Below are 28,000 nucleotides of genomic sequence, written 5' to 3' on the forward strand. Positions count from 1 at the left end.
TCCGATCAGGGCCGCTGGGATGCACACAAACCTCTACAAATGTTATGAGCACCAGACAAGTGATCAAAAGCCAAAGCGGGAAGTGTTTTCTTTTTGCTTAGGAAAGCTATTGAAGTTTGAATCATGTATATTAATGCAAAACAAACTGTAAAAAGAGAAAAAAAGGAGCAAATTGGAGCATTGGAGAAAAAGGAAATAATAAGTAACAGTAAAGTAGGGTGCAAAAGACTAAAAAAACACAGGGATTTAATAAACATGATGGTCACAATGTTTTAGGTTTTGCACTATTTTTTATGTGACTAATCAAATTTACATAATTGAGTCTCATTGATCAGATGGCTATTTGTATAGATTTTCTACATCCATTGAAGGAGTCTTGGAGAGAGATTTGTTCATTCATCTTGATTTTCTATTAAACTTTCTAACAATATTTAATGAAAATCTTTGTATTAAATCACAAACATTTAAAGCAGATGCATTTTCACTAGTGGTCTCAGACTTTTAGACCCCACCGTATCATTTTTCTGTATAAACATCAATTTTCTTTTAACAAGAAATAAAAAAAAACAATAAACATTAAAAAAAAAACATAATTTATGTGTGTCAATATTAATTATGAGGTTTATGAGGCTTTTATCAGTGAAATTGAAAAACAAACACCTGTGCAGAGAAGGGCAAGTTGTCACTTTTTATTTCACACTATTAGGGTGTTTATTTTTTATATACAGTTTACTGTACACTGACCCCAATAGTGGGGCTTGTTGTCACAGTGAGAAATGCTTATTATAGACTTTTCAAATAAATTGAGCAAGTAAAACAACTACGAAAGACAAAACAATTCATGAAACATCCTGTTAAAGTAACATGTATCAAACTATTGTTAAATGATATTGTAATTAATTTACTGACCGAAATTAGCCTACATCATATATATGACACGTGTGACAACTTGCCCCGACCTTTTAAAGACGAAAAAATACCCTAACCTTTTAGTTCATAGCTACCATCATTAAATTTAATGATTTCTGTATGATTATGTGTGTGTTTTATATTGTGTTCACTTCATACTGACAGGCTTTTACAAAAAATATGATACAGATTTTTAGTTTAGGACAGAAATCATTCTAATTTAAGAGTTTAACCAACATACAAAACCTAACTTTAAAGAAAACAAGTAGGCCTACTTCAAAAACCCAAAGTTACTGAGATACATACCTTGTGACAACCTGCCCCGCACTCAAAACGCGCAGAAGGATCAAAATATGACGAATGTATGAGGTAAAGTGACTTACTGTCATTCAGCAGGAGCTTCACACGCATCTCAACAGTCCTACAAGGAAACAACAGAAATTGCTTTCATATTAATGGAGAATAAAGATATGATTGAGAAGCAGCAGATGAAGTAATCCTGCACATTGCAGCAGATGCACCTGATCTCTGCTCATTTTCGCGCTCTCTGTTCCTCACAGGCGCGCGCCTCCTCCCGCCCAGCTAACCGCTGCTGCTTGTTATTCATTCGATTTATATTAATTTACTTTAACGGTTAATAAAATAAAGTGTGTCTAAAATAAAGCGCGTTAAGAGCCATATAACTCAAGCAGCTTATTTCTCCTCATGACGGGAACAGCGGCCATAAACTAATAGCGTTTATTTATTTGCAGTGATTGTCAATTCAAATCAAACGAAACGGTTTAAACTTTGTTTTAAATTTTTGATCGTCTGAGCCGTTGATAGACGCACACGTGACAACACGTTAAAGCCAACTCAAGCGGTTTATTTCTCCCTGACGGGAACACGATGAACTAATAGCGTTTATTTGCATCTATTGTCGGTATAAATCAAAAGAAACCGTTTTAATTTTGTTTGTTTAATTTTTTGATTGGATTAGCTGCGTTAAGAGCCGTTGAAAAACGGACACGTGACCACACATTAACGCGCCAAAAGCAGAGTAGCGGTTGAAGAAGACGGACAGATAACATGGCGGATAGGCAGAGACATGCAGGCAGATATAAAAAGATATAGCTTAAAGAGGTGTATTTTTACTTTATGTACAACTTCCATGTGAGACCCATAGTGGAGAACATGGGATCAGAGAAAAAAAAAAAAAAGAGTTAAGAGTGTGAACAAGGATGAGTTGATAAGTCAGGGACAAAACAGATGCGCTCGAAAAGACGAACACTTAAGTGAAGGACAAGGAAGAAAGTCAACAAATATACTAAGGACACATAGTAAAGCCACTGTTAACCTGCTGACAGTAGTTCTTCCGTTTGGCCAAGAAGACGTTGACAGGATAGTGAAAGATGGAGACAGACAGCTTTATTCAGTGAGGGACAGAAATGAGACACATCCAGTTAAAAAAAAGGGGAAAAGAAATGGTTCAAACGACTCAAGGACAGTAACAAGTCATTCTGTATGAATTCAGAATTCTGTTTGATGAATCTGCCGAAACAGCTTAATTGGTGGTTTTCTGAAAGAAACCAAACGAGTTTGGTTGTTGATGGTTTTAAAGGGTTAGTTCACCCAGAAATTTAAGTAATGTCATTAATTTCTCACCCTCATGCCGTTCCACACCCGTAAGACATTCATTCATCTTCAGAACACAAATTAAGATATTTTTGTTGAAATCCGATGGCTCCGCCTCCATAGCCAGAAATGAGATTTCCTCTCTCAAGATCCATTAATGTACTAAAACATATTTAAATCAGTTCATGTGAGTACAGTGGTTCAATATTAATATTATAAAGCGACGAGAAAATTTTTGGTGCACCAAAAAATAATACAATGACTTATATAGTGATGGTCGATTTCAAAACACTGTTTCTTGAAGATTCAGAGCGTTATGAATCTTTTGTGTAGAATCAGCGATTCAGAGTACCAAGGTCACATGATTGCTGGCTATGCAAGCCTCACTGAGCCATCAAAATATCTTAATTTGTGTTCAGAAGATGAACGAAGGTCTTACGGGTGTAGAACAACATGAGGGTGAGTGATTACTGACATTTTCATTTTTGGGCAAACTAACCCTTTAAGTTTTTCAATAGTTTTAAACCAGCTAAGATCAGCAGCAAACAAATACCACTTGCTCTTCAGGTGCATGTTTTGGTTGCCCAAACAACCTTCCAGTGAACAGTTCTTAAAAGAACATTTTTTTTTCTTAGTGTAAAGAACATTTTAATAATCTAAAGAACCTTTTTCCACTATAAAGAAACTTCTGTAGAATGGAAAGGTTCTATGAATGTTAAAGGTTCTTCATGGAACCATCAAGGCCAATAAAAAAAAACTTTTTAAGAGTTATATCAAGCTTTTTAATTATTAGACGCAAATAATTGACCCTTCGCAAAGACCCGCCCCCTTAAGTTACTGTTGTTTTGTCCGACAAGCCATGGCGCTGTCACACCACACGCAGTGAAAAATACATTGTGGAGCTGAGGATACTGACAACACCTCGACAGACAAGATGTAATTTTTTAAGAAATTCGAACAAAAACTGTTTTGTGGCTCTTTAATGTATTGTGACAGATCACTATAGCGCCTCAGCTCAAGCGGCTCGTGAACTGATCATCTCTTCCTACTAGTTAATTTATAGCATCAAATAAACATGAATGAACATGAGAATGAATGTTGTTTCAAATGCGGAAAGACACAATTACACACCATTTTTCAAGTTCAAATACACCAAGGTTAATCTTCTAACTCCTGACTGTATTGTCGGACAAAATGGCGGATTCTGCGTTATGATTGGTTAGATCGCTTGTCAATCAAACTCTCGGCGAAGGGTCTATTAAGTCATTAGTGCACAAATGTTTCCAATTAGACCCTCAACTGATGTTTTACAGTGGCTTATTAAAAAAATAATATCTAACTAGCAAAATATTTTAGAGCAGAACTAGAAAAATATGAAATCACTCAGACAAAACCTAGATAAACAACTATTTTCCAACTTTATTCTGCAACTGCTTCAAACAGGAACTTCAAAATATTAATAACATTAAAAAACAAAATAAAAATTGAGACACATTAAAGGGAATCCAAAATAAAAAGTGTTCAAAAAACAAACAAAAACAAACATTAAAAGAGTCCACATCATAAACTGTTCTCCAATAAATGTAACCAATCAGTGTTTTTACAGCAATATTTATTTCAGGTGCTTTTTTTCTCTTAAATATGGTTGTTTGAATATTCATCAAAGAGCTCTAAACATAAGCAATATTATAGTAATATTAATTCTGAAGACCACACCTACAGATGTTGAAAAACTCCTATCTTAAGCAACGAGGGCAACAAATATGAATATGGATCAGCAAATCAATAATTGACCATATATGTGAACATACATATTAAATGAGCATGTTCTGCATAAGTCAGATTCAAAAGGGACTTCAGGTTCAGTTTAGTAATTAAAAATTAACAGCTTCATAAACAGCTTTTGCATCGCTGGTAAAACAGATCATGAATATGGATCAGAGTCTTTTATCTCTGGCATGGCAGGTTGGTATCTAGTCCATTTTTTTCAACATCAGAACAAAGACTTGACAGATACAGCCTATTAATGTTCCACCCCAAAAATGAAAATTCATAATTTACTCATTCGTACGTCCTTCCAAACCCGTATGACTTTCTTGCGTGGAACAGAAAATATGTTTAACAGAATGTCTGAGCTACTTTTTGCGAAACAAAAAAGATCAACAGGGATTGAGAGAAAGTCATATAGGTTTAGAACGACATTTATGGGTTGAACTATTTCCCTAAGATGAGCAAGGTCTGCTCAGGTCAAGGCTGGGATTGATGGATATCCTCTCAAAGAGCAAGAAGACGTTTAAAAATCTCTTAAGGGACTACAGTGTAGGGCTGGTACGGTAACATTTTCTGCCTGTCATTGATGGCGAAAATCCACGAAGGCTTCACAAAACTCAGATTTCCATTTTCCATCAAGGCCTGTAAAAAGACAGAACAGTCAGTAAAAAAGGATGAAAAGGAAAAAAGCCTTGACTTGAGATAATTGAAAGGGTTGAGAGAGCAGAGAGTTTTCATTACTACAAGAACATCACATGAATAACTCGGGCTGAACAGAAACAGATCTGCATGTGCTGTCGGTTTAGACTCTCTCAAAGCTGTTTAAATGTGGTCTATTAAAGCATGATGATATGAAAAAGACAACGAGACCAATGAATTTAGTCAAAAAGCAATGGATGTTTCCAGTCCTTTATAAATATTGGTTCTTAAAAAAATTTTATAGTCAAAAAGGGCACTTTGCAGTAGAAAAAATGTACTTACAGCATAGAAAATAACAACAATCTTGACAACTTAATGTATGTAATACTTTCAAATATCTACCAAAGACACCATTATGTTATTGAACTGAACTGAATTAGGGATGTGCAACAGCAATCGAGTACTCGAGTACTCAACCGTGACAGACGATCGATCATGTAAACAATGATCGATTATATATATAATCGATCATGTAAACAATGATCGATTATATATATATATATATATATATGTTATAGCAGCACTTTGGGTGGCGCTCAAACTTTGTCCTGTCACGAATCTCAACATGCTTTTTCTCATGGATCGGCGCCTTCATCAGTGATTTTACTTACTGTAAAATAACATTTTGGTTGATCAGAAAGTGCAAATTGAATCCAATATATTGGATGAAATATTAGAATAAATAAAAAATTACAATAGTGACACTAATGTAGCCTAAAAGAATGTGAATTTGTTGTGCTTTCGTTTCGTTGGCTGTGTTTTTAAAGCGCAATCGGAGTTACACTTTCGGTCAAGCTCACGTTTGCATTCGCAAACTATTTCATCTGATTAATCTAATATAGGATGCATTATGATAACAGCATTTATGAACATGCTGAATGCGCTGCATATCTGTGTTTAGTTTCATGTTCAAATACAATGCCTGATAGAGTTATTTGATTGCTTTTAGGCTAGATGTTTCTTAAAAAAAAAAAAATGATGTTATAATAATGCAGCAGTGCTTTTTTTGTCATATTTGTTCAATGGCATATGCCAATTTGTATAATTCGAATAGCTTCAAAAACACACAGGTAATTTATGCAATGGAATCACTTAATAATGTAGATGAAAATAAAGCACAAATCTGCCATAAACATAGCATTATAATGAGAACTTTAGAGAAATCTATAGTAAATTCTGATTCAGCGCACTGTCATGAAAGCACATCATGGCGATCTCTCTCTCTATAGCACGTAACTTAAAGTTCAATGGCATTTGCATCCTTTTATGCGGATACAAGTTGTAATGTGTTACGTCTATATTATGTATCCAAGTTATATGATTAATAGGATGTTGATTGATGTTAATATTATGATAATAGGATGTGTCATAGAACGGGCTTCAGTTTATTGGCATAAAGTCACTCTTCACCTCAGGCAGCTATTCCTTTTAGATGCTTTTAATAAAATTGTATCATAATCATAATCTAACAGTTCTAATCACATTCATGGTTTCATAGGCAGGTTTTCATGTCATATTTTTTATTTTTGACATTAATTTTCATAACAGTCCTCAGATATTCATTAACTCCATGACGGCCATGCACCCCGCATGTATCCCTAGTAACCCATCTTCGGAATTTGTCATCTGCATTTAACCTAATCCAATTAGTGAACACCAATTAGGAGTACTAGTGAGAAGTGAACAAACATACACAGTTCAGCAAACTGTGGAGACACACTCGAAGCAGTGTGTAGCCATTTTGCTGTGGCGCTGGGGAGTGATTGGGGGTTAGATGCCTTGCTCAAGGGCACCTCAGTCATTTCCTGCTTGTATTGAGACTCAAACCTGAAAGGTCTGAAACTTTAAAGGGTTAGTTCACCCAAAAATAAAAATTATCCCATGATTTACTCACCCTCAAGCCATCCTAGGTGCATATGACTATCTTCTTTCAGACGAACACAATCGGACATATATTCAAAAATATCCTTGCTCTCCAAAGATTTATAATGGTAGTGAATGGGGGCCCAATCAAAAATATGGAGCGCTTCACAGGCTTGCGTGTCATCCATGTCATGTATAAAGTACTATAGAAATAAAAGTGACTTGACAACCTAAAAGTTGAAAAAGAATAAATAAGGAACACTCACATCCTCAAAAGATTCGTCCCATCCCTCACTGGTGATGACAAACTGGACCTTCTCGCTCATATAGTCTTCAACAGCTCTGAGGAATCAAATAGATCAGATCACTTCATCAGTCACACTCCACCCACAGCCTCAGAAATGCTGCCGACGCTAACGCCATGCATCTAAACCGCTTCAAATGGATTACAGCAGCTTCACGCTCTTGCACTCATCTAAACACATGACTGTCTCATACCCGTTGAAGGCGATGATGTAGCGCTGAAGTTGCCTTTTTTGGTTGTCCGGGAACTTGCCGTAGAGATAGAAGCGCTTCCCTTTTAGGAAGTCTGAAGGAGTAAAAATAAAGATGATTCAATGAAGAGATGCTCTTGTTGATACTCAAGACTTCCCTGTCGAGGTGAACTGGGAGGCGTCAGACCTGGCAGTTCAGGGATGGGTTTATCCTCCTCTTCCTCAGCATCTGTGTTCTCATCTGTAGAGCCGCCGTACGGATCTTCGTCTTTCACCACACCTGCGCTTTCCTTTGCTGCTTTTTTCCTCCTGCTCTCCATCTCCACCCTAAAACAGCCGAACAAACGCAGGAGTGTTATACATCGGATGACATTGATAGGTTGTAAATATGAGGTCTTTTGTCTGGTAGGGCTAAGAGGTGGCAAATATGATACCGCACAACAGTAGAAATGTTTTACCCAATAGAGATTCTGCTATCAATTATAATGCATTATCAAACTAGCAAAAATATTTAACAACTAAGCATGCGCACGGTGGGCCCATGCATTTGTGTTTATTAAATATTTAGGTAATTTTTGGCATGGTCAGTATGACTTTTTTGCTAAATAATTATTTTATTCAGCAATGATGCATTAAATCGATCTGGCGACAGTAAAGATTTATAATGTCACATTATAAAGATTTATAATGTATCAAATAAATTAATCTGTAAATGTATCACTGTTTCTACAAAAATATGAAGCATTACAACTGTTTTCAACAATGATAGTAATAAGAAATGTTTCTTGAGCGGCAAATCAGCATATTAGAAATATTTCTGAAGGATCATGTGAATATAATGAAAATTAAGCTTTGTCTCATAGTAGACCGATATTCGGTAATGCGATAAATCGCGATAATGAATATGCACGATCTTGTAATCGTCGGCACTTCAGAATACCGTAAATAATAATTTATTACCAATTATTAATTTTTTTATAAGGCAATCAAGAATACTTTACCCATCAATCGTATAAAATGCACAACACCGCTGTATTCTGCGTCAAAAGGACACGTGCTCAGACGTAAACAATCCCAAGGTGCACGAGAAGCACATGGAGGAACGAGTGAAGGAGACGAGCTGAATGAAAGTGCGCGTTCACTCTCTGACAGCAGAGGGCGCTGATGGAACAGCAGCGTGCAGTGGTTACCACGGAAACCACGCAAACAAAGTAACTGCGCTAGTGAAGTTTTAAAATGCCATTAATTTGTTTTGTAATCTCAGTAGGTGCGTCCCAATTCGCGTACTTATGCACTATTCTATGACGTTTTTAAGTATAAATAGTGCGAGTAGTGCATTCACACAGAAAATTCCAAAAAGAAAAAGTGCACTTTAAATACCCGGATGATGCACTAAATTAACAGAAAAAACGAAGTTTGGAATGTTGGACACTTTGTGCACTCAACTGTCGCAGCTTTAATCATGTAGTGGAGGGGAAGGGAGGATCAGACACCGTTGTTAAATGACAATATAACCTTATACATTTCACGTACTACATGGATGAGTGCATTATGCACTTATACACTATGTACTTGTGCACTGTGTATAGTGTTGTTCATCACAGCACCAAATACTGAATACTTAAAAAAGACTTAAAAGGATATTTATTTTCAAACCTAAACATTTTATATTTTAATCAGGACTACAACATGCCCTAATGATTAGAAATGTTCTGATTATTTGTTATTGTTCAGTAAAACTTTGAAAACATACAGCTTCATTAGTTAACATGTTAATTCATTATCACTAAACTGACAATAAAAATACTTATAAAGTATTAATTATTATTAATTAATGTTAATTTCTTAGTTACTATTTAATAACATTACTAAAATCAAAATAACTTATTTAATGGACCTGAGATAAAACTAACAATGATCAGTTGTGTTTTTAAACTAACATCAACAAAAAATAACACTTTCTGTAACAAATGTAGCTATTGCTCAATCTTAGTTAATGCATTAAATAGAGTAAAGTGGTATCTGTTGTTCTTTATAGCCTAATTCTTTCACATTTTAAATCTTTTGAAAATTTCAGTCAGAGTTGTTTTTGTTTCATTACAAAAAGAGTAAGAGTTCTTAAACCTGTTAAACTATGACAAAAATGGTTTTGCAATTTATTTTAATATTGTGATAATACCGTATAAAAACCGTGATAAAAGCTTCATCAATTAACCGCAACATGAAAATTTGATACCGTCACATGCCTACCTCATAGTAATACATTTAATTTTAAAACATATTCAGCTATTTTAAATTGTAATAATTTTTCACAAAATTAGTTTTTGCTGTATTTTTTATAAATTAAATACAGACTTGGTGAGCATAAGAGACTTCTTTCAAAAACATTTAAAAAAATCTTTCTGACCCCAAACTTCTGACATGTGGTGTATGTAAAACAAAGAATGAGAGCACTTTATCTGTATCTAATGCAATCTGAAAATGACCATCATGCAGGTTTGCTCTTTGGCTGTGATCAATAACTCTCCTTCAGCTCGCCGCGGAGCACAGATGCATGTAGACAACAATATTCAAGAGCCTCAATAATGAGAATTTGAAGACAATAAAAGACAATTGGAGAAGGAGCACAAACAGGGAACGTTCAAGGACAATTATGAGCTTTGATTAACACATGATGGAAATGTGCATTTCTTTTTTCCTTTTTAGCGTCAAGTCGGCATCTATGGCTATATTCATGGCGAGAGACAGGTTTTAGTTATTCAAAAATTTGGGCAATGTATTTGTAATGTAATATTTTACCTGTTCAGCTCATCTTCAGTGTCCATGCCAGACGCGTCATCCTCTGCGAGGGGATGTACAACATCAAAAAACATGAATCAGTAGTAGTTGTAGACGTTATGTCCAATATTATTGTTAAATATGATGCAGTAAGCTATTTTTGGACAGTCCAGAAAATAAAAAGTGCTTCATTTCATTTGATTATTTTCTTTGTTACACTTTACAATAAGGCTCTATTTGTTAACATGATGGTTAACTAAATCAATTAACATGAACAAACAATGAAAAATACTTCTAAGCATTTATTAATTTTAGTTAAATGTCAATTTCAACATTTATGAAAACATTATTAAAATCAAAAGTTGTATCTATTAATAGTATTTAATGGACCTGAGCTGACATGAACTAACAATGAACAGTTGTATTTTTAACTAACATTAACAAAGATAAATAAACACTAACAAATGTATTGCTCATTGTTAGCACATTAACTAACGGTAACTAATAGGCCATTATTGTAAAGTGTTACCATTTCCTCTCTTTTTTTGGAAATTGATGGACAACGCAAAAAACAAATGATTATCAGTTTTAAAAACAGATTCACATTTGAGATTAAAAGAAAACACTCAAAATGGTCAATTATAAAACATCCTATTGTTTTGGCTAAAAGCATCTCCTTACATTGACTTGTTTGAGATGCTCTGTATTTTCGCTGTACAATTAGCACAGCTGTATTTTCGCAATACAACTGTGCTAATATATTCACCTGTGGTATAAATGCTACATAACCTCTACCTGCCGAAACATCTCTACCATTGCACAGTATGCCGCTCAGCCCTAATGATGATCATGAAGCAGCGTTCATGGACAATGATTCACCATTTTCCTCTCTCAATGGTTTCAAGTTGCATGAACACATCCAGGAGAGGGAGGTTTGCTCACGCCCGCTCTTGCGGCCCCTCAATTTACATAGAAATGAGAAACATGCCCAAGTCTCCTCTCTGCGAATGCTCCGGGCAAGTGTCTAACGCACTTCCAGCCTCTCCAATCCTACTGCTCTCTTCTAGCCCTCCAGTTTTTATTTTTTCTGATTGATTGGAGTGCTGCTTTACACGCACTTCATTAAACTGGCCTTTCCCCCTCCCGGAGTGACGGGACCCAAAGGCAAACAGGTTGACATATTAACGATTTTTGACGAGGGCATGAGCCCCAGGCATGCATGTAGTTGCTTTACCTGTTCTGCTGTGTTCAGGCAGCTAAGCTTCTGAAGGTGACGTAGACGGCAGAATCAATAAATCTTTCAAAATTACCATTATTGCTTTTGATGGAGAAGCACGGTGACACATCATTGCTATAGACAAACAATCAAACGCTTTATCTTGTACATGACTGTCTAGCTTTACCTTCATGATCTTACACCGACTCTGATTAAAAAGGTGACAATGCATAAGGTCATGTAGACATTGAAAGGCCACTCATTTATCAGGGTGAAAGGTCATTAGTGATTTAAGCAAAGTGAAATCCAAGCAACTACATTATCACCCATTACCCTGACCTGGCTTTGAATGTAAACAACTTTATAGAAGTCATGTCTGCTTTTTCAATGCCTTGTGCACGTCTGTTTAGGTTTTGATGTCAAAAGTGGAGAACAACTTTGCTACAGTGCCGTTTTATTGACTTGTGTGTTTTGTTATTGTTAAAGGGTTAGTTCACCCAAAAATGAAAATTATTTCATTAATTATTCACCCTCATGTTGTTCCAAACCCATAAGACTTTTGTTCATCTTTGGAACTCAAATGATATTTTTTTTTTCCGGAAGAACCAATGAGGTTTGTTTGCGCGCATCAAGCAAGTATGGTTGAGCTCCTGTTTAAGTTCGCTGATCAAAGTTTATATGTGAATAAAGGCCTGAATTCAATCTGTTCATCATATAAAGTGATTGAATCTCTTCAGAAAAAAAATTGGACTAAACTACACAATTCATATGGATTAGTTTTTATGATCTCTTTATGAACATGTTGAAGCATCAAAGTGGTCGTTGCATGGACTGCCAATGGAAGGACAGAAATCTCAGATTTCATTAAAAATATCTTCATTTGTATTCCAAAGATGAACAGAAATCTTACGGTTTGGAAAGACATGCGGGTGAGTAAATATTAGACTAAAAGCTAAATAGAAATATGTTTAAAACAAAACAGTAAAAATGACAAAGTAATTTACTAAAACCTAAAATGAAAACTATAAATATAAAAATAAAACATTCAAATTGGTAATAAATACAATAGCAGCATATAAATCATAATAAAATAACTGGTGCAAACCGTCACAAAAATGTTTTTTATGAGCTTTGATTTTTAGCAACATTTTGTAGTGCATACACAAAACCTTCATCCTTCAACTACCCATTTAGAAGAGTTCTACAAGTTTGTATGAAATCTCTCAAGCTGCAAGACAAACATGGATATGTATATATATGGATATATAACAAAGAGACCTCCTGCACTACACATATTTTTGTCCAATCAAAAACTCTCTCCCCTCTCATCTGACTAGAATGCAGTAGACTTCATGTTTTCAATAGGAAATAAGTAAGCACGAGACAAAAAAAAGGCCCTGCATTTGTCATTTTTGATTTCATTTATCTCTAGTCTTTACCTGCGCCTTCTGCATCCGTTGAACCACCATAATCCTCTTCTTCTTCCTTAATCGGCTGCTTTTTTGGGGTCACATGCCTCTTTTCTGGTGTTTTCTAGGGAAGCATGAGAAAAACGATGCTTATGCAATTGGTTTCGGATTAATGTCACTTATGTGTTTCCTGCTTGCGAGTCGATGATGCATGTTGGGAAGTCAACAAATCTGAGGAGGATGTCTCTATGGCAACAGCACGCTGCACCAAGGTTATGTCACTCTTTTTATTCACACATGAAAACCATAATGGGAAGACCGCATTAAGATGGTTTTTCATACATGATTCCTAAAACGTATAAATGGCAGACAAAGCAATTACTGTTTTCTGCGTTTCCTCCTCACTCTCATCCTGTTCTGCTTCACTCTCCGAGCTGGACTCGGCTCCATCCATGAGATACCTGAAAAACACAATGAGAAACAGCAGACTGAGTATTGCTGGAAATGGATGGGGATGTATGATGTCCAAACATCAAGTACAGAAGCTGAATTAAGTGTGAAGGCATTGATGAATATATTTAGGGAAAGAGATGCAAGAGCAAATCAGACCTGGTATTTTTATTTATTTATTCTGTACATTTACATTTTGCACATGTGCACCTTTTTTTAATACATTATAAAACAGTAGAAATAATAACATATTGAGTGAAAATCATTATTTATTAAATAAATGCCGCCTTATTGGGACAACACCTATCCCTAACCCTACCCGATAAACATTTTATTATTAAATAACTGCTTTAATTCCACTTTTCACATATTTTCTTCATATTTATTGAAAATAAATGCCTTTCCAATCTGCTATGCGATGAAAAAAGGGAGAAGAACGAGTTTGGCAAAAGGCGGATTCGATCTCTGGTCGATCGTTTCAAAAGTATCTGCAACGCGTCTTATGGTGTGTGTGCACACCAAAAGTGAATTTAATTATTTGCACAAGTACATTACATACAAAGTCAATGCAAGGATACGAATACACATGAATTCTCGCCGGGCGAGGTGAATGAAAGGAATTGGGCGACTTAATTGCTGCAAACAAGCAATATTCACCTCAAATTGGACAACATGGTAAATGATGAAAATGTGTGTCTGTTACTTGATTCTAGCTATGAGTTTTAAATGGTTGATGATGGAAAAAAATGTTGTTGTTGAAAATGATGTGCGGTGGGTGGAGTTAGTATAAATAGCTTCTGCCAACAAGCCGGGATTTTTGCACTTAGTGTAAATAGACACTCCGTTAGCAGAATGTCTAGAGTGCTCCAATCAATATAATGGAAACTGGTCTGTCAATCTACAAAAAAAAAAGCATAATAAAATTATTAGAGTATATGATTCATATGGACTATTGTTATGTCACATCATGTGACTTCAAAAGACATGGAATATAGTGCACGAGTCCACTGCAGTATAAATCACCCTCCACTTTCATTGTACTGATAAGAGCAGCTTGGGGATTCTACACAACATCAACTTGTTTCATGGAAAAGGATACAATAATTTGATAAAATGAAAAAAAAAACAACAACCAATTTTTAAGTTTTAGGTGAAATATTCCTTTAAACTGTACATTAAAAACATGAACAATTAGCGTCTGCACTCAAGTGGAAGTATTTTTATCTCAGGTTTGGGAATAAGCATCAGTGGGCATACTTCTTCCTGCGCTTCCCATTGCTCCTGCATCGCTACTGGAAAAAAGCAAACAAAAACAAAACAAAACATGTACAGTGGTTCTGATCTACAACTAACCGAATTGATCTGTGTTGGACAGCATGAGATACATGTGCATGGACAGATACACACTCCTCATCTTCAAAGGAAGTGGCTGCTTTAATTACCCATGGCAGATGCAGCTTTTAAATACGGAATACATAATCTGAGGTGGGCACTCAAAGCGGGCACAATAGAGAGCCACGCACAGAAGAACACAGCTGCCTCAGCTAAACCAATCCACGATAACAGACGAGACAACTGCTAAACAGATAAACACACACAAAGCACACTCAGCTCTGGACTTAACGCCAGCCTTTTATCAAGCAGCATTTATGATAATCACTAGGGCTGGGCAATATGCAACATAGCTAAAACAACATCAATATATTCCAGCTGTTTATAGGATTATTGTCATATATATATATATATATTATATACACACACACACACACACAGTCAAACCAAAATTTATTCAGACACCTTGAACATTTCATTCATTAATTCAGTTTGAAAATGGTAATAAAATAATCAGATTATGTCAGATAACACTTGTGTTGAAGAATTGTGAAGAAGTGTATGAAGAATTTTTTGTTATAATATGTCATGTCAGAGTTTGGTAACACTTTACAATACGGTTCATTAGTTAACATTAGTTAACTACATTAGTTAACATGAACTAATAATGAACTGCACTTATAAGGCATTTATTAATCTTTGTTAATGTTAATTTCAACATTTACTAATACATTATTAAAAGCTTGTTAACATTAGTTAATGCACTGTGAACTAACATGAACAAAGAATGAACAACTGTATTCTCATTAACTAACACTAACGAAGATTAGTAAATACAGTAACAAATGTATTGCTTATTGTTAGTTTATGTTAGTTAATCCATTAACTAATGTTTAACAAATGAACCGTATTGTAAAGTGTTACCAGTTTACTTTATTTTGCTATCCTCACTTACATAAATGAACTATAGTGTCCTGCACCCACTAGTAAAAATATATCAAAAAATGTCTGAATAATTTTTGGTTTGATTGTATATATAGATTGTATACATTTATATTATTACAACTTATTTTTTGTATAGGTTTGAGTGTTTTTCACTAAATTCTACATACACCAGTATAACAATACATAAATATTAAACAGCAATATTTACCAGTAATATTTTGCATATATCTCCATCTATCATTAAAAACAAAAACTGCATTAAATAAATGATAGATAATGTTGCATTACAGTAAAATAATTGTGAATATTCAATAGGACCCAGTACTATTGCACAGACTAGCCAATGAATGAAGCCATTAATTTATTAAAGGGATAGTTCACCCAATGACATTTCTGTCATTAAGTACTCACCCTCATGTTGTTCCAAACCCGTAAGACCCGTAAGGGAAGGGTTTGGAATGACATGAGGGTGAGTAACTTTGTCAGAAATTTCATTTTTGGGTGAACTAGCGCTTTAAATTGCCTGAACATGGCTGCTTAGTTTGTCTTCTTTAGCTTTTTCAACACAAACCTAACTGCAGAATAAGAAGATATGTCAAATCTGATAGGCTAAAAAACATGGACATTGGACCTCGATTGCCCTTTGCTAAGAAAGTAACTTCAGTAACAGTCATTCATTATTCAGGACACTCTGCGCTTCACATCACCGCACGCTTTGAACGGACCGCACAATCAGATAGGTCATTACAGAGACCATCAACGTCTGTAAAATCATGAGCACCACATCATCAGAGCTTGTGCATCTCGCTCGAGTCAGTATCTGTGTGACTCGAATAGCAAATCTCACACAAGCTCAATTTCATTCTGATAATAATGCAAGGTCAGATCGATCGGTGTAGTACTGTCATCTAATTCTCTATGGTTCATTTTGGAGGTTCTTGCACAATACAGTCATAATATGATTTTCTATTCTCACTCTTTTGCACAGAATTGCAGAGTGTCAGAAAAAAATGGTCTTACAATGAACATTCAGTCCACCTCATGTTAGTGATAACTGCATATAGAAATGTCTGAATCTGTGTTATTTTAATATTATTAATACAACAGTATAGTATTTATTGAGTGCTGTCAAACAATTGATCATGATTAATCACATCCCAAATAAAAGTTTGTGTTTACATAATGTGTGTACTGTGTATATTTACTATATATAAAGAAATATACACACAGGCATGTTTATAATTAAATAAATTATATATTTAAAATGCTAATATTTACATATATATGTATACACACACACACATGCATACACAAATATTTCTTAAATATATACTGTGCATGTGTGTGTATTTATATATACACATAATAAATATACACAGTACACACACATTACGTAAACAAACCTTTATTTTGGATGTGATTAATCACGATTAATAGTTTGGCAGCACTGTGAACTGATTAATAAATTACTTTTTTAAATACTTTAGTTTTCAATTAACTTTTATATTTATTTTTCAGTTTTCATTTTACTTTAAGTTTTAGTAATTTTGCTACTGTATGCGCATTTGTCACTTTGTTTTAAATATTTCTATTTAGCTTTAATTTATTTTATTTTGTTTGAGTGATTTCAGTACTTTAACATATTTTGTTTATTCAGTTAGTTACCAAAACAACATTTCTAATTTTAGTTTTAGATTTAAATTGTATATATTCATATTTAATTTTATCTCAACTTATTTAAAAAAAAAAAAAAAAACTATTTTTAATAGTTTTAGCTAATAACACTGGTCTGAATGATGTTATCACAAGCACAAATGAGCCAATTAAACATGCAGTGCAAAATCAAAATAATTAATATTCACCACAGCAAATTTTCCCACATCTGTTGACTGCTACTAATAAATGACAAACAAAAACAAAAGCTCTGACTCTATGCTGCTGTTCTCACCGTTTGAAGGAAATCTTCTGTTTTGTTTTGTGACAGTCCATCACCCACTCCTTCCTGACGATAATGCCTCCGGCCGCTTTCACCTGACTGTACTTGGGCGTGTTGGCAAACGCACAGCTGCAGGAGAGAGACAAAAAGCTCAACAAACACGAGGCGTCTCTGAATGCTGACACACATCATGAGGATCTGAACGCTTCAGGACGTTGATGGACAAGCTCCTTACATGAGGTGTGTGGAGTCTGGAGTCCAGTCGGGTCTGTATCTGGCTCCCATGGCCAGGGCTTTGTCCCGCAGGTCTCCACGGAAGGGGTTCTGGAAGCCACTCAGGACAAACACTACTCCCTCCATGATGTGGTTGAAAGCAACCGATTCTGCAGACTTGGGCTTAGGTTTGGGTTTTGGCTTGGATTTAGGACTCTCTCTCTTATCTGATGTCTTCTGGCCTGGAGAAGCTACAAATTTACCATCAAGAATTCAGTTTGTGCAGTGGTTCTCAAAAAGGAGGCATCAAGATGGCTTAAAATGATTGAAAAGTAGATAAAAGAAATGTAAAATTTAAATACACTACTAAAACGACAAAAAAACAAAAAATCCATTTTATACATTGCCAACACTTTACAATAAGGTACTATATATGTTAACATTAGTTATCTTCCTTAGTAAACATGAACTAACAATGAAAAATACTTCTAAAGCATACATTAAAACTCATTCATGTTAATTTCAACATTTACTAATAGATTATTAAAGTCAAGAGTTATATCTGTTTTAGGGCTGCAACGATTAATCGCGATTAATTGTTTGCAAAATAAAAGTCTGTGTTTACGTAATATATATATATATGTGTGTTCTGTGTATAATAATTATGTATATATAAATACACACACATACAGATATAAAGAAATATAAGCATGTATTATAAATATATATATATTTTAATATATATTTTATATTACATATAAACAAATATTTTATATATAAATATAAATTTTTTCTTAAATATATACATGAATGTGTGTGTATTTATATACTTATTATGTATTTATATATTATTATACACAGAACACACACATATATATTACGTGTAAACAGACTTTTATTTTGCATGTTTGCAGCCCTAATCTGTTAATATTATTTAATGGACTTGTGCTGACATGAATAGATGAACAATGAATAGTTGTATTTGTTTAAATAAAGTTTAGATTAATAAATACTATCAAATGTATTGCTCATTGTTAGTTAATGTTAGTTAATACATTAACTAAAGTTAAATAATGGAACCTTATTGTACACAGCCCTGCATCTTTAAGAAAGAAAAATAAATAAAAATTAGCTTTTGCAAAAAAGGCCAAACCTTTTTAAAAAGTCATGAATGTGAAATAGTTGTAACCTGGCTCAGAGGAACCATGTCTTTGTGGCATTTTTTCTGGTGATTAAGAGATAATACAAGACTTCTTTACCTCACAAATGCATATCATGTTTTGTGAGAAAGTGCGGCGTACTATTTTTTAGCTTAATTAGTACTGGATTTCATTCATATATATATATATATATATATAATATACATATACATATACATATATATATATATATATATATTATATTATATTATATTCTTATTTTAATTCACCTACTCTCCTCTACACTGTTTTTTGTCTTTGAATAACCAGGATTCTCTCAGTCTTGGAAAACCTGGATAATATGAATAAGCCTCATTTTAAAAGTGTGATTTTTAGACCTGGAAAAAGTCATGGAAATAAATAAAATCTTATTGCATTTTTATAGTGAAGATAAGATTTTTTTTTAGTTATGCAAAGCTCAAAAATATTTACAAATAATTTTAGGTAAAAATGGGGAGTAAACAAAATAAAAAAAAAATAAAAAATCTGGAACGACTGGAAGAGTCATGTTTTCTGGCTATCACCAGACCAAGCTCAATTTAAAATTGAACATTGGTCTAGGGAGTTTGCTATACTTTTCTACTGCACAAGAGGAGTGATCAACGAGCATTATTCCTGCAGATGGATAGTCCTTCAACCAATCATATCAACGATCGGGTTGACGTACTTTGCAGAGCGACGTGAAAACTCCAGACAGGTTTAGTTTGTATTGGTTTGTAGCATTGATCAGCAGTTTGCAGAAGCAGCAATGGCATCAAGCGATTTTTGCAGGTTGTGCAAAAAAAACATGAAAGTGAGTGATATTTACACCCACTCGAACGATTTGTTTGCTAAACTAAAGAAGTCATTCAGCATCGTCGAGAGGTTAAAAGGAATTGGATTGACGGTCGTGCTTGCCGTCGCTTTTCTATCGTCATTGTGTTATACCCGCCAATAGCGAGGAAGGTGGATAAGTCAGTCTGTGATTGGTTCCCGCAAAAGTGTAACAGATGCAGTAGAAATGAATGTATGGGTTTCCAGACTGAGTTGCCGGGCGAAATGAAATCGCCGGCAGATCAGGCTGGGTTTACCCAGTCTAAGAGTCATGGAGATTCATTGGTTTAAAAGAGTAGAAACCTTGAAGAACATTCAGCTTTTAAAACTTCTTTAATCCAGAAATTTGGACATTCCAAGTTTCTGAGAACTATTGACTTCATGTGTTCAATGAATATGAAATAATCTTTTTATTTACCGGTGGAGATGGGACTTGCAGTTGCACTAGTTTTTGCTTTAGATTTTGGCGTGGCAGAGTTTGATTCAGCAGAGGCAGATGAACTGGGCTTTTTGGGCGGCGGACCTGCAGCTTCCAGACGTTCTTTACTAAACTCAAACTTCCTCTTCACAGGAGCCTATAAGAAACACAACAGGAAACACATCAAGCAGCGGTTCAAAGTACAGACTTTCTTTTATGATACTCTGACATGCTCTATGGAGCTTGACAAGTACAATCACCATCCTCTCATCCATCAGTTATACAGGTCTGAAGCAACATGAGGGAAAAAAATAACATTTTTAACTGTTTCTTTAATTCTCAGTTTTTTTCTAAACAAAGTCGGCATGAAATGGAAGTTGCAACAGTTTTTTCTTCCCTATCTTGACGTATATCCGAGTGAAACAGCTTCTTGAATCAGAAAAAAAATGTAGGGCAGGGCTTGATTTTGTCTTTGGGGAATTGATTAAATGGTTGTGGTTTGCTATTGGTTGATCTCATATGAGTGACAGGCTGCCCCGCCCTTTTGATTCATGGTGACTTTAATATTCTCAATGGGTAGCCGCTGATGTCCTACAGCAGGTGCAGCATCATCTCAGGTCCTGCTGTGCTGAGATTCACAGTTTTTCCAGTTCAAGTTATTTTAAGCATATAATTCGGGAATGATATCAATAATCCATTGCAGGTGACTACAAAATATTTGCCACTTCAGCATAAAAACAATAGCATCAGCAAATGTGTTCTCATCAGAGAGATGATTTATGGTGACCAAAGCACTGCAGCTAATTTAATAAGGAAGTAAAATGGGGCACTCATTAGTTAGAGGACAAGAATACAGTTATATGGGGCTTGTTATTATACAGCTCCACTCCTGAAGAGAGAAACGCTGAGGTGTTCAAAGGTTTAGGGTTGGTGAGATTTGAAAGGAGTCTCTTCTAAGCAATTTACTTGATCAAAAATACAGTAATAACAGTAATATCTGAAATATAATTACAATTTAAAATAACTGCTTTCTATTTGAATATATTTTAAAATCTAACTTATTCCTGTGATCAAAGCTGATTTTTCAGCATCATTACTTCAGTCTTCAGTGTCACATGATCCTTCAGAAATCATTCTAATATCCTGATTTGCTGCTCAAGAAACATTTATTATTATCAATGTTGAAAAAAGTTGTGCTGCATCATATTTTTGTCGAAACTGTGATACTTTGTGATACTTTTTTTTTCATGATGCTTTGATGAATAGAAGATTCAAAAGAACAGCACTGAATGTTTTTTTAACATTATAAAAGTCTTTATTGTCAGTTTTGATCAATTTAATGAGTTTTTGCTGAATAAAAGTATTCTTTCAAAAAGAAAATTCTTACAGCCCGTGAACGGTAGTCGCACAACTAAATGGGAAAAAAAGAACTGAAAACTCGCACCAACTTTAGTACTGATCTACATGTTCTGGAGAGGAAGACGCAAATGGGTCAGTACCTGTTGTGTGCTGGTGCTGCTGGGAGATGAATGTGTGGACGAACCGTCGGACTTCAAAGCAGCAGCGGCGTAACTCAACCTGTCATTCTGAGGAGACACTGATAGATAGAAACAAACAGGTAATAATGATTATTACAACATTTACTTCTATGTACTTCTGGATAAAATCTGGCTTGGAAGAAAAACAAAATGGACTTTACAGGAACAGTAACATTTAATACAATATAATTCCCCCTCCCCACACTGAATATTGGACTATTTGCACAAAATTTACGAGGGATGTAACAATACACCAGTGTCATGATTTGATACTGATCTCAATACAATACCTTCAAGATACTTTAACAAAGCTAGTCCAAAAATCAGATGTTGCGTTACCATGGAAACATTACTTCAATTTCTTTTAGTTAATTTCTTTCTTACTTCTGGGTGTCTTCTTTAAAACAAGACCAAACTTATTTATGTACTCCAAAGCATCTTGAATTATAATCATTTAAATTTGGATAGTGCATTTTCATGTATATTCTCAAAAATGGGACACTTAAGGGTAAATATTACCATATTTAATTGCTAAATTAAATCTGTCCAAACTTTTATTTTGGGTGAACTATACATGATACATGTTGTTGTATTTTTGTTTTGACAAGAAATATTGTTACACCCCTAAAATATGCCAGCTAGGCCTGTCATGATTATTGATTATTCGTCTGATCATGGTTATTTGATCAAATCACAATTACTTGAAATAACTGTGATAATTGTGCAGTTTCAGTTTCATTTAAAATCATATTTTGCCTTCTAAATAAGGGAAATTTAAGCATTTAAAGAAACAGCATAAAATGCGCAATATTATGTCTCCTATCGTCTATACATCATGTCTCAGACTGCATCATATCATATTATATGATATGATATGATATGATATATCATATTATATTATATTATATTATATTACATTACATTACATTATATTATTAGACCCAGGACCACAAAACCAGTCATAAGGGTACATTTTTTGAAATTGACATTTATATATCATCTGAACATTGAATAAATAAGCTTTCAATTGATATATGGTTTGTTAGGATAGGTCAGTATTTGGCCAAGATACAACTATTTGAAAATCTGGAATCTGAGGGTGCCCAAAAAAAAAAAAAAAAAAAAAAATTGAGAAAATCGCTTTTAAAGTTGTCCAAATGAAGTCCTTAGCAACTTACAAAAATAAATTTTTGATATAGTTACAGTAGGAAATTTACAAAATATCATCATGGAACATGATCTTTACTTAATATGCGAATGATTTTTTGGCATAAAAGGAAAATTGTATTGTTGGCTATTGCTACAAGTATACCCATGCGATTTAAGACTGGTTTTGTGGTCTAGGGTCACATATTAATTATACATTACAATAATTATATAAACATTCATTTTTACAGCATTTAAGTAAATCATATGGGACTACTTTTAATAACTTTAATTATATTATATTACATACAATTCAAATTAAAATATAAAAAATAACATATTAGGAATGCACTGTGAAGAACAAAATAGAATTCAATTGTTAATCGCAATTATTTGTATCATCAGCACACAACTCATGATTGACAAGCCTTATACCAGCAAAGGCATTTGTAATTTACATTTCCATTACATTTATTCATTTAGCAGACGCTTTTATCCAAAGCGACATACAAATTAAGTTTAAAGTACTGTATTGATAATACTTGCTCAGTGGTGAAGGTTCAATCATTTATGTAGCGCCTATGGGATTCATTATAAACAGTTTACATTAATACTGTATTATGCATTACCTTTCAGTCCTGTGCTGGATTTAGCAGTGCTCTCTCTGCTAAAGAACAGACTTCCCGGCTGGATATTTGAGCCAGAAGAAGGGGATTCGTCTTTAACACGGAACTGACCCAGTTTAGTTAGTTTCTGTAAGGAAGAGAGACAACAGATCTCAAGAGCTCACGCCATCAAACAGCAGGACACTGAACACGAGCTGTGGAGGTACAGCACTCACCGGTGGAGTCGTGATGGGAACATCATTACCGTCTGGAGGAGAATGCAGTTTTATAAAGGTGATTCCATACGCTATTGACTGCACACAAACAGATAATAAAGGCTCACAATTCACACTCTTACTGTCGTGTCAGGTGCATATGGGTTTTTAATGACATGAGAGAAAATAATGACAGTGTTCACCTTGCTGTAAGGCTGACTGCACACAATCTTCACGCGGTCCCACTTCTCCTGCGCCGTGGCCTTCACCAGCTGGGCGGGTCCGAAGAAGCGCACTCGGTTTGTGTTTGTGCCATTACGGCTCTCTGTGGGTGACATGAAGGACGACGTGACCAACAGAACCTACAACGGGTCACAGGAAAGACAAATTAACACTAACAGCTTTGAAAATGACACATTATTCAGAATCAGTTTTATACCTCAATTGTGCCCAAGCAAACAAGAAACAACTTTACATAGATACATGCAGGGCTTGACAGTGTTTGCTCACCAGCCACTGTGGCTAGTGGTTTTCCAAAGTTACAAGCCACTCATCATAGTAACTGGCCACAATTTAGCTGTTGAGAAATTACATTTTATATGATTAAAGTTGACTTTGGCATGCTTAAATTACTTGATTTTGAATCATTTACTTGACTTACAAGATTTAAAACCCTTTCAAACTTTCAAATGCAGATTGACCACCCAAATCAAGACTACATTGTATATCAGCTGGTATGTACAGGTGGGAAAGGGGTGGGCAATATGAGCATATGAGAAATTTTTGTTATTTTTATTAGGCTATATAAAAAGAACAAATAAGCAAATTACAAATACTAAATTTAAAAAAATATATTTTTTTATTAAACATGTATACATTTATTTAACATCTTTTGTTGTTTGATTAACATTAATGACAGACAGGTATTTAATTTGTCTGCTGAATGCATGGCCATAATATACTGACACATATCCAGTTATTACCCATCTGTTTACGTCCACTTAAGCCATAACTGACTGTATTCACACGAGATACTCCACGCGATGGACATTTTTGACATCTGTGTGTGCGTGTATTTGACTATTCAGGCACAAGGATAACTGATCGCGTGCGCAACAGAGAGAGCGCAAGCGAGAGAGCGCTTCTGTTTGTCATTCAGCGATTCCGCTGATCCCGCCTTCACCGACAGCAAGTTAATCGATAAAGAATTGTACCTTTGATTAGGCTGTAGTCTGAAATTATATTCAACTCGCCAAAGTGGCTAGTGGGAGTGGCTGTCTTTCCCGCCACAGCTGAAACCTACCCGCATTTGGCGGGTTGGCGAGTGTTAATGTCAAGCCCTGGATACACAATACAGAATGAAAAGAATAAACAGATATACAAAAATACAGTTTACTATTATAGGTAACTAAAACCATAAAAAAAATGTTTCTCCACCCTCTTCTGGAAAGAGGGCCAGGAGCAGCGGCTCATTTGCATTTAAAGGGACACACACAAAAATGGCATGTTTTTGCTCACACCCAAATAGGGGCAAATTTGACAAGCTATAATAAATGATCTATGGGGTATTTTGAGCTGAAAATTCACAGACAAATTCTGGGGACAAAAGAGACTTATATTACATCTTGTGAGAAGGGGCATAATAGGTCCCCTTTAACTGAAATAAAATAATACATTAAAAAACGTAAACATTTCAGCTAACTGTCAAGGAACTATTCGGATAAAGTGTGTGCTATATGAATTAATGTGATGCAAATGCCAATTATTGGTATATTTTAGGGGTGTAACAATACATTGTGTCACTTTATATCACAAAAAAAAAAATACAACAATATGTATCATGTATAGTTCAACCAAAATGTAATTTTAGTCAGATTTAATTTAGCATTTAATATTAAATATTAAAAACTTTTTAAATGTATACTATATATAAGGGCAGAATGCAAGCATATGCACTCAGTTTTTTTTTTGTAAACAACCTAAAAACCATGAGAAAATATAAAAATATATTCAAATGTATTCAGTTCTATTAATAAAAAATATGATAGTATCTCAATGATACTAGAATAATATTGACCACTACAAGATGTTATTTACATGGATGCATAGGAGATATATTGTCTTTGCAGCTATTATGTTAAATGTGTTGGTGTTAAATTATAAGAGCAAAAAATAATAAGTAGGCATGGGTGTTACAAATAAATATATATGAACTATACATATTGTGTTCATTAGTTGATCTACTATAGTGGAGCGTTAGGTGTTCGTAATGGAGATGGAAATTTTTTTTATTGAAAAGTTTTTTTTTTTTATTTCTTCACAAAATGTAACTATATTATCACCTAGCTCTTTATATAAAGTTGGATATACAAGTACACTCATGTCATGCAATATACAGTATACAGCAAATCTCAACTGCTTGATTGTTTATATAATCACAAAATGAAAACTATTGTCATCCAGCTCTAATATGCTAAATGCAGCTAGATGGCATGACGATATTAAGATATTATAAACATTAACATCATTTTCTGTAAAGCTGCTTTGAAATAATGTGTATTATCCTAACTAAACAGGATAATAAATAAATGAATGTATTCTAAGATAACACAGTTTAAACATTTTGAAGCTGCTAAAGCTTGTAACTTTAAGACACACCTCAAAGTCTTGATCTTTAACTGATGTGGAGTGTCCAACAAGGACCTCAATGAAAGCAGAGCCTTCATTTCCAATGTCTATGCTGTGAATTTGCTCTTCCTTTTCCAACTGGAGAAACAACAGAGACAAAAGAAATGTCATTTAAAGGAATCATTAATAAAGTTATTAAAATAAATGCAAGTTTGGTTATTATCTTGGAAATAAAAAAGATTTTTATTCATTTATTTAATAAATAAATATTATTTTTATTTGTTTATTTTGAAATAATTAAATATTAATAAACAGAAATAAAAGTCATACTTGAAGAATGACCGAAACTTGCTTCTCTCCAGGTCTTGCAGCTTTCCATTTCCTGTACGTGTCAGAGCTCAAGAGGTTGTCCGCCTTGTGAGTCTGTGAAGAAGGATTCAACAAGTCTCATAAATAAACAACTCTTCTATTTGGACTCTCATTTAAACTATTGAAAACAGAGTTAGAGTTTGATTCATCATTTCAATAGATTTCTCTCTGTCCTCACATACAGAGTCTTCTTGATTCTAGGTTATTGTACGTTGATTGTAAGGTGGCCTTGATTTTTTTTTTTTTTGGAAAGCCATTAAATCATATTATTGTGATTAAATATAAAAGGCTACTTACATTGTCCTCACTGCTGCAAGACACAATATGCTTAAGTTTGATTTCAGGCATGTTCAACACTCGTCTCTGGTCTCATAAAATCTGAAAACACAGTGCAACAAAATTATTTTCATAATATTCATTAATAGTGACAATTATAAATATTAAAGAAAGCATGAAAATGCAGCAGACCTGCATAACACTATGATCTGTAATAAATTCTGAGCAATGAATTGTCGTGACTTTTTCCACCACCTTTCCAATTGTTTGTGATTACTGGATAAGAGTTATATATATATATATATATATATATATATATATATATATATCGTCCAGACTGAAGCACTCTATCTGTGAATCGACTCAAAAGAATCATTCTATCATAAATCAACATCAAATGTCTTTTAATATACACAAGAGTAATATATAAATATTGTGGTTACTTGGGTCAGATATTAACTAATGCACAGAGTAACAATGCCAAAAAAGTGACGACAACAACAACATTCATATTTTTAATATGGGCATTTTTGTTCACATTTTTGCTGTTATCTAACCTACGATGTATTTAATTATATTCTACTCAAATATTTGACAAACGCATGATGAGTGTTTTGGCTTCACAAAAATACAAAATTATTTAAGAGATCAACTCGGTCATTATCTAAAAGAGACAGACTTCAAAACAGTTAATATCTTGCAACGTATTAATATATTTTGTTTACATTGAGTATCTGACTAACGTTAGCTGTCATTCGTAATAATACGAGACGGAGTGCATTATCAGCTCGCATCTGGACCAAAGGATTGTCTACAATGTCTCTGCTGTAGTTTAGGTAGTATTATTCGACCATTAAAGAGACTAGTTAAGTTAACTAGCATGCTTCATTTCACAGTGCTATTAGCAAACAATAGAGCTGCATTACAGCGGTCATTAAAGAGACAGAAACAGGGCTGAAAACATTCAGACACTCGATTGAATTAAATTAAGAACACTGTACCGAAGTCCAAAGTCCGCGGACCTCAGATATGTGGCTTACTGTAGTTTATGTGGAGACGATTTCACGAACACGCATACAAACTCCCTCTCAATTCACAACACGCGACGTCACTTCCGCCTGCCGTCGTATCAGAGCGACGCTTCACAGGAACTCGTAGCTATAGT

The 28,000-nt window shown here is 34.4% G+C and overlaps 1 protein-coding gene across 2 annotated transcripts; it reads right to left on the bottom strand.

Moving 5' to 3' along the window:
- Nucleotides 1-3,941: 3,941 nt before the first annotated feature.
- xrcc1 (X-ray repair complementing defective repair in Chinese hamster cells 1) lies at nucleotides 3,942-27,999 on the bottom strand. Of its 2 annotated transcripts, none has more exons than XM_067411123.1 (18): nucleotides 27,876-27,999; nucleotides 26,857-26,937; nucleotides 26,521-26,613; nucleotides 26,221-26,328; nucleotides 23,766-23,924; nucleotides 23,584-23,661; nucleotides 23,372-23,495; nucleotides 21,558-21,655; nucleotides 20,059-20,215; nucleotides 17,651-17,879; nucleotides 17,428-17,544; nucleotides 13,135-13,213; nucleotides 12,783-12,876; nucleotides 10,149-10,191; nucleotides 7,537-7,676; nucleotides 7,354-7,444; nucleotides 7,122-7,197; nucleotides 3,942-4,935 (listed from the first exon to the last, which is right to left on the bottom strand). In XM_067411123.1, exons 2-18 carry the CDS (start codon nucleotides 26,905-26,907, stop codon nucleotides 4,828-4,830), a joined length of 1,845 nt encoding a protein of 614 aa, XP_067267224.1. In that variant the 5' UTR covers nucleotides 26,908-26,937; nucleotides 27,876-27,999; the 3' UTR covers nucleotides 3,942-4,827. The 2 variants fall into 2 exon arrangements, with proteins under 2 accessions (XP_067267224.1, XP_067267215.1); XM_067411114.1 differs by having other exon boundaries at nucleotides 27,837-27,940.
- Between the last annotated feature and the right edge of the window lies 1 nt (nucleotide 28,000).

This window comes from Chanodichthys erythropterus, chromosome 2 (assembly GCF_024489055.1).
Source record: "Chanodichthys erythropterus isolate Z2021 chromosome 2, ASM2448905v1, whole genome shotgun sequence".
NCBI lineage: Eukaryota > Metazoa > Chordata > Actinopteri > Cypriniformes > Xenocyprididae > Chanodichthys > Chanodichthys erythropterus.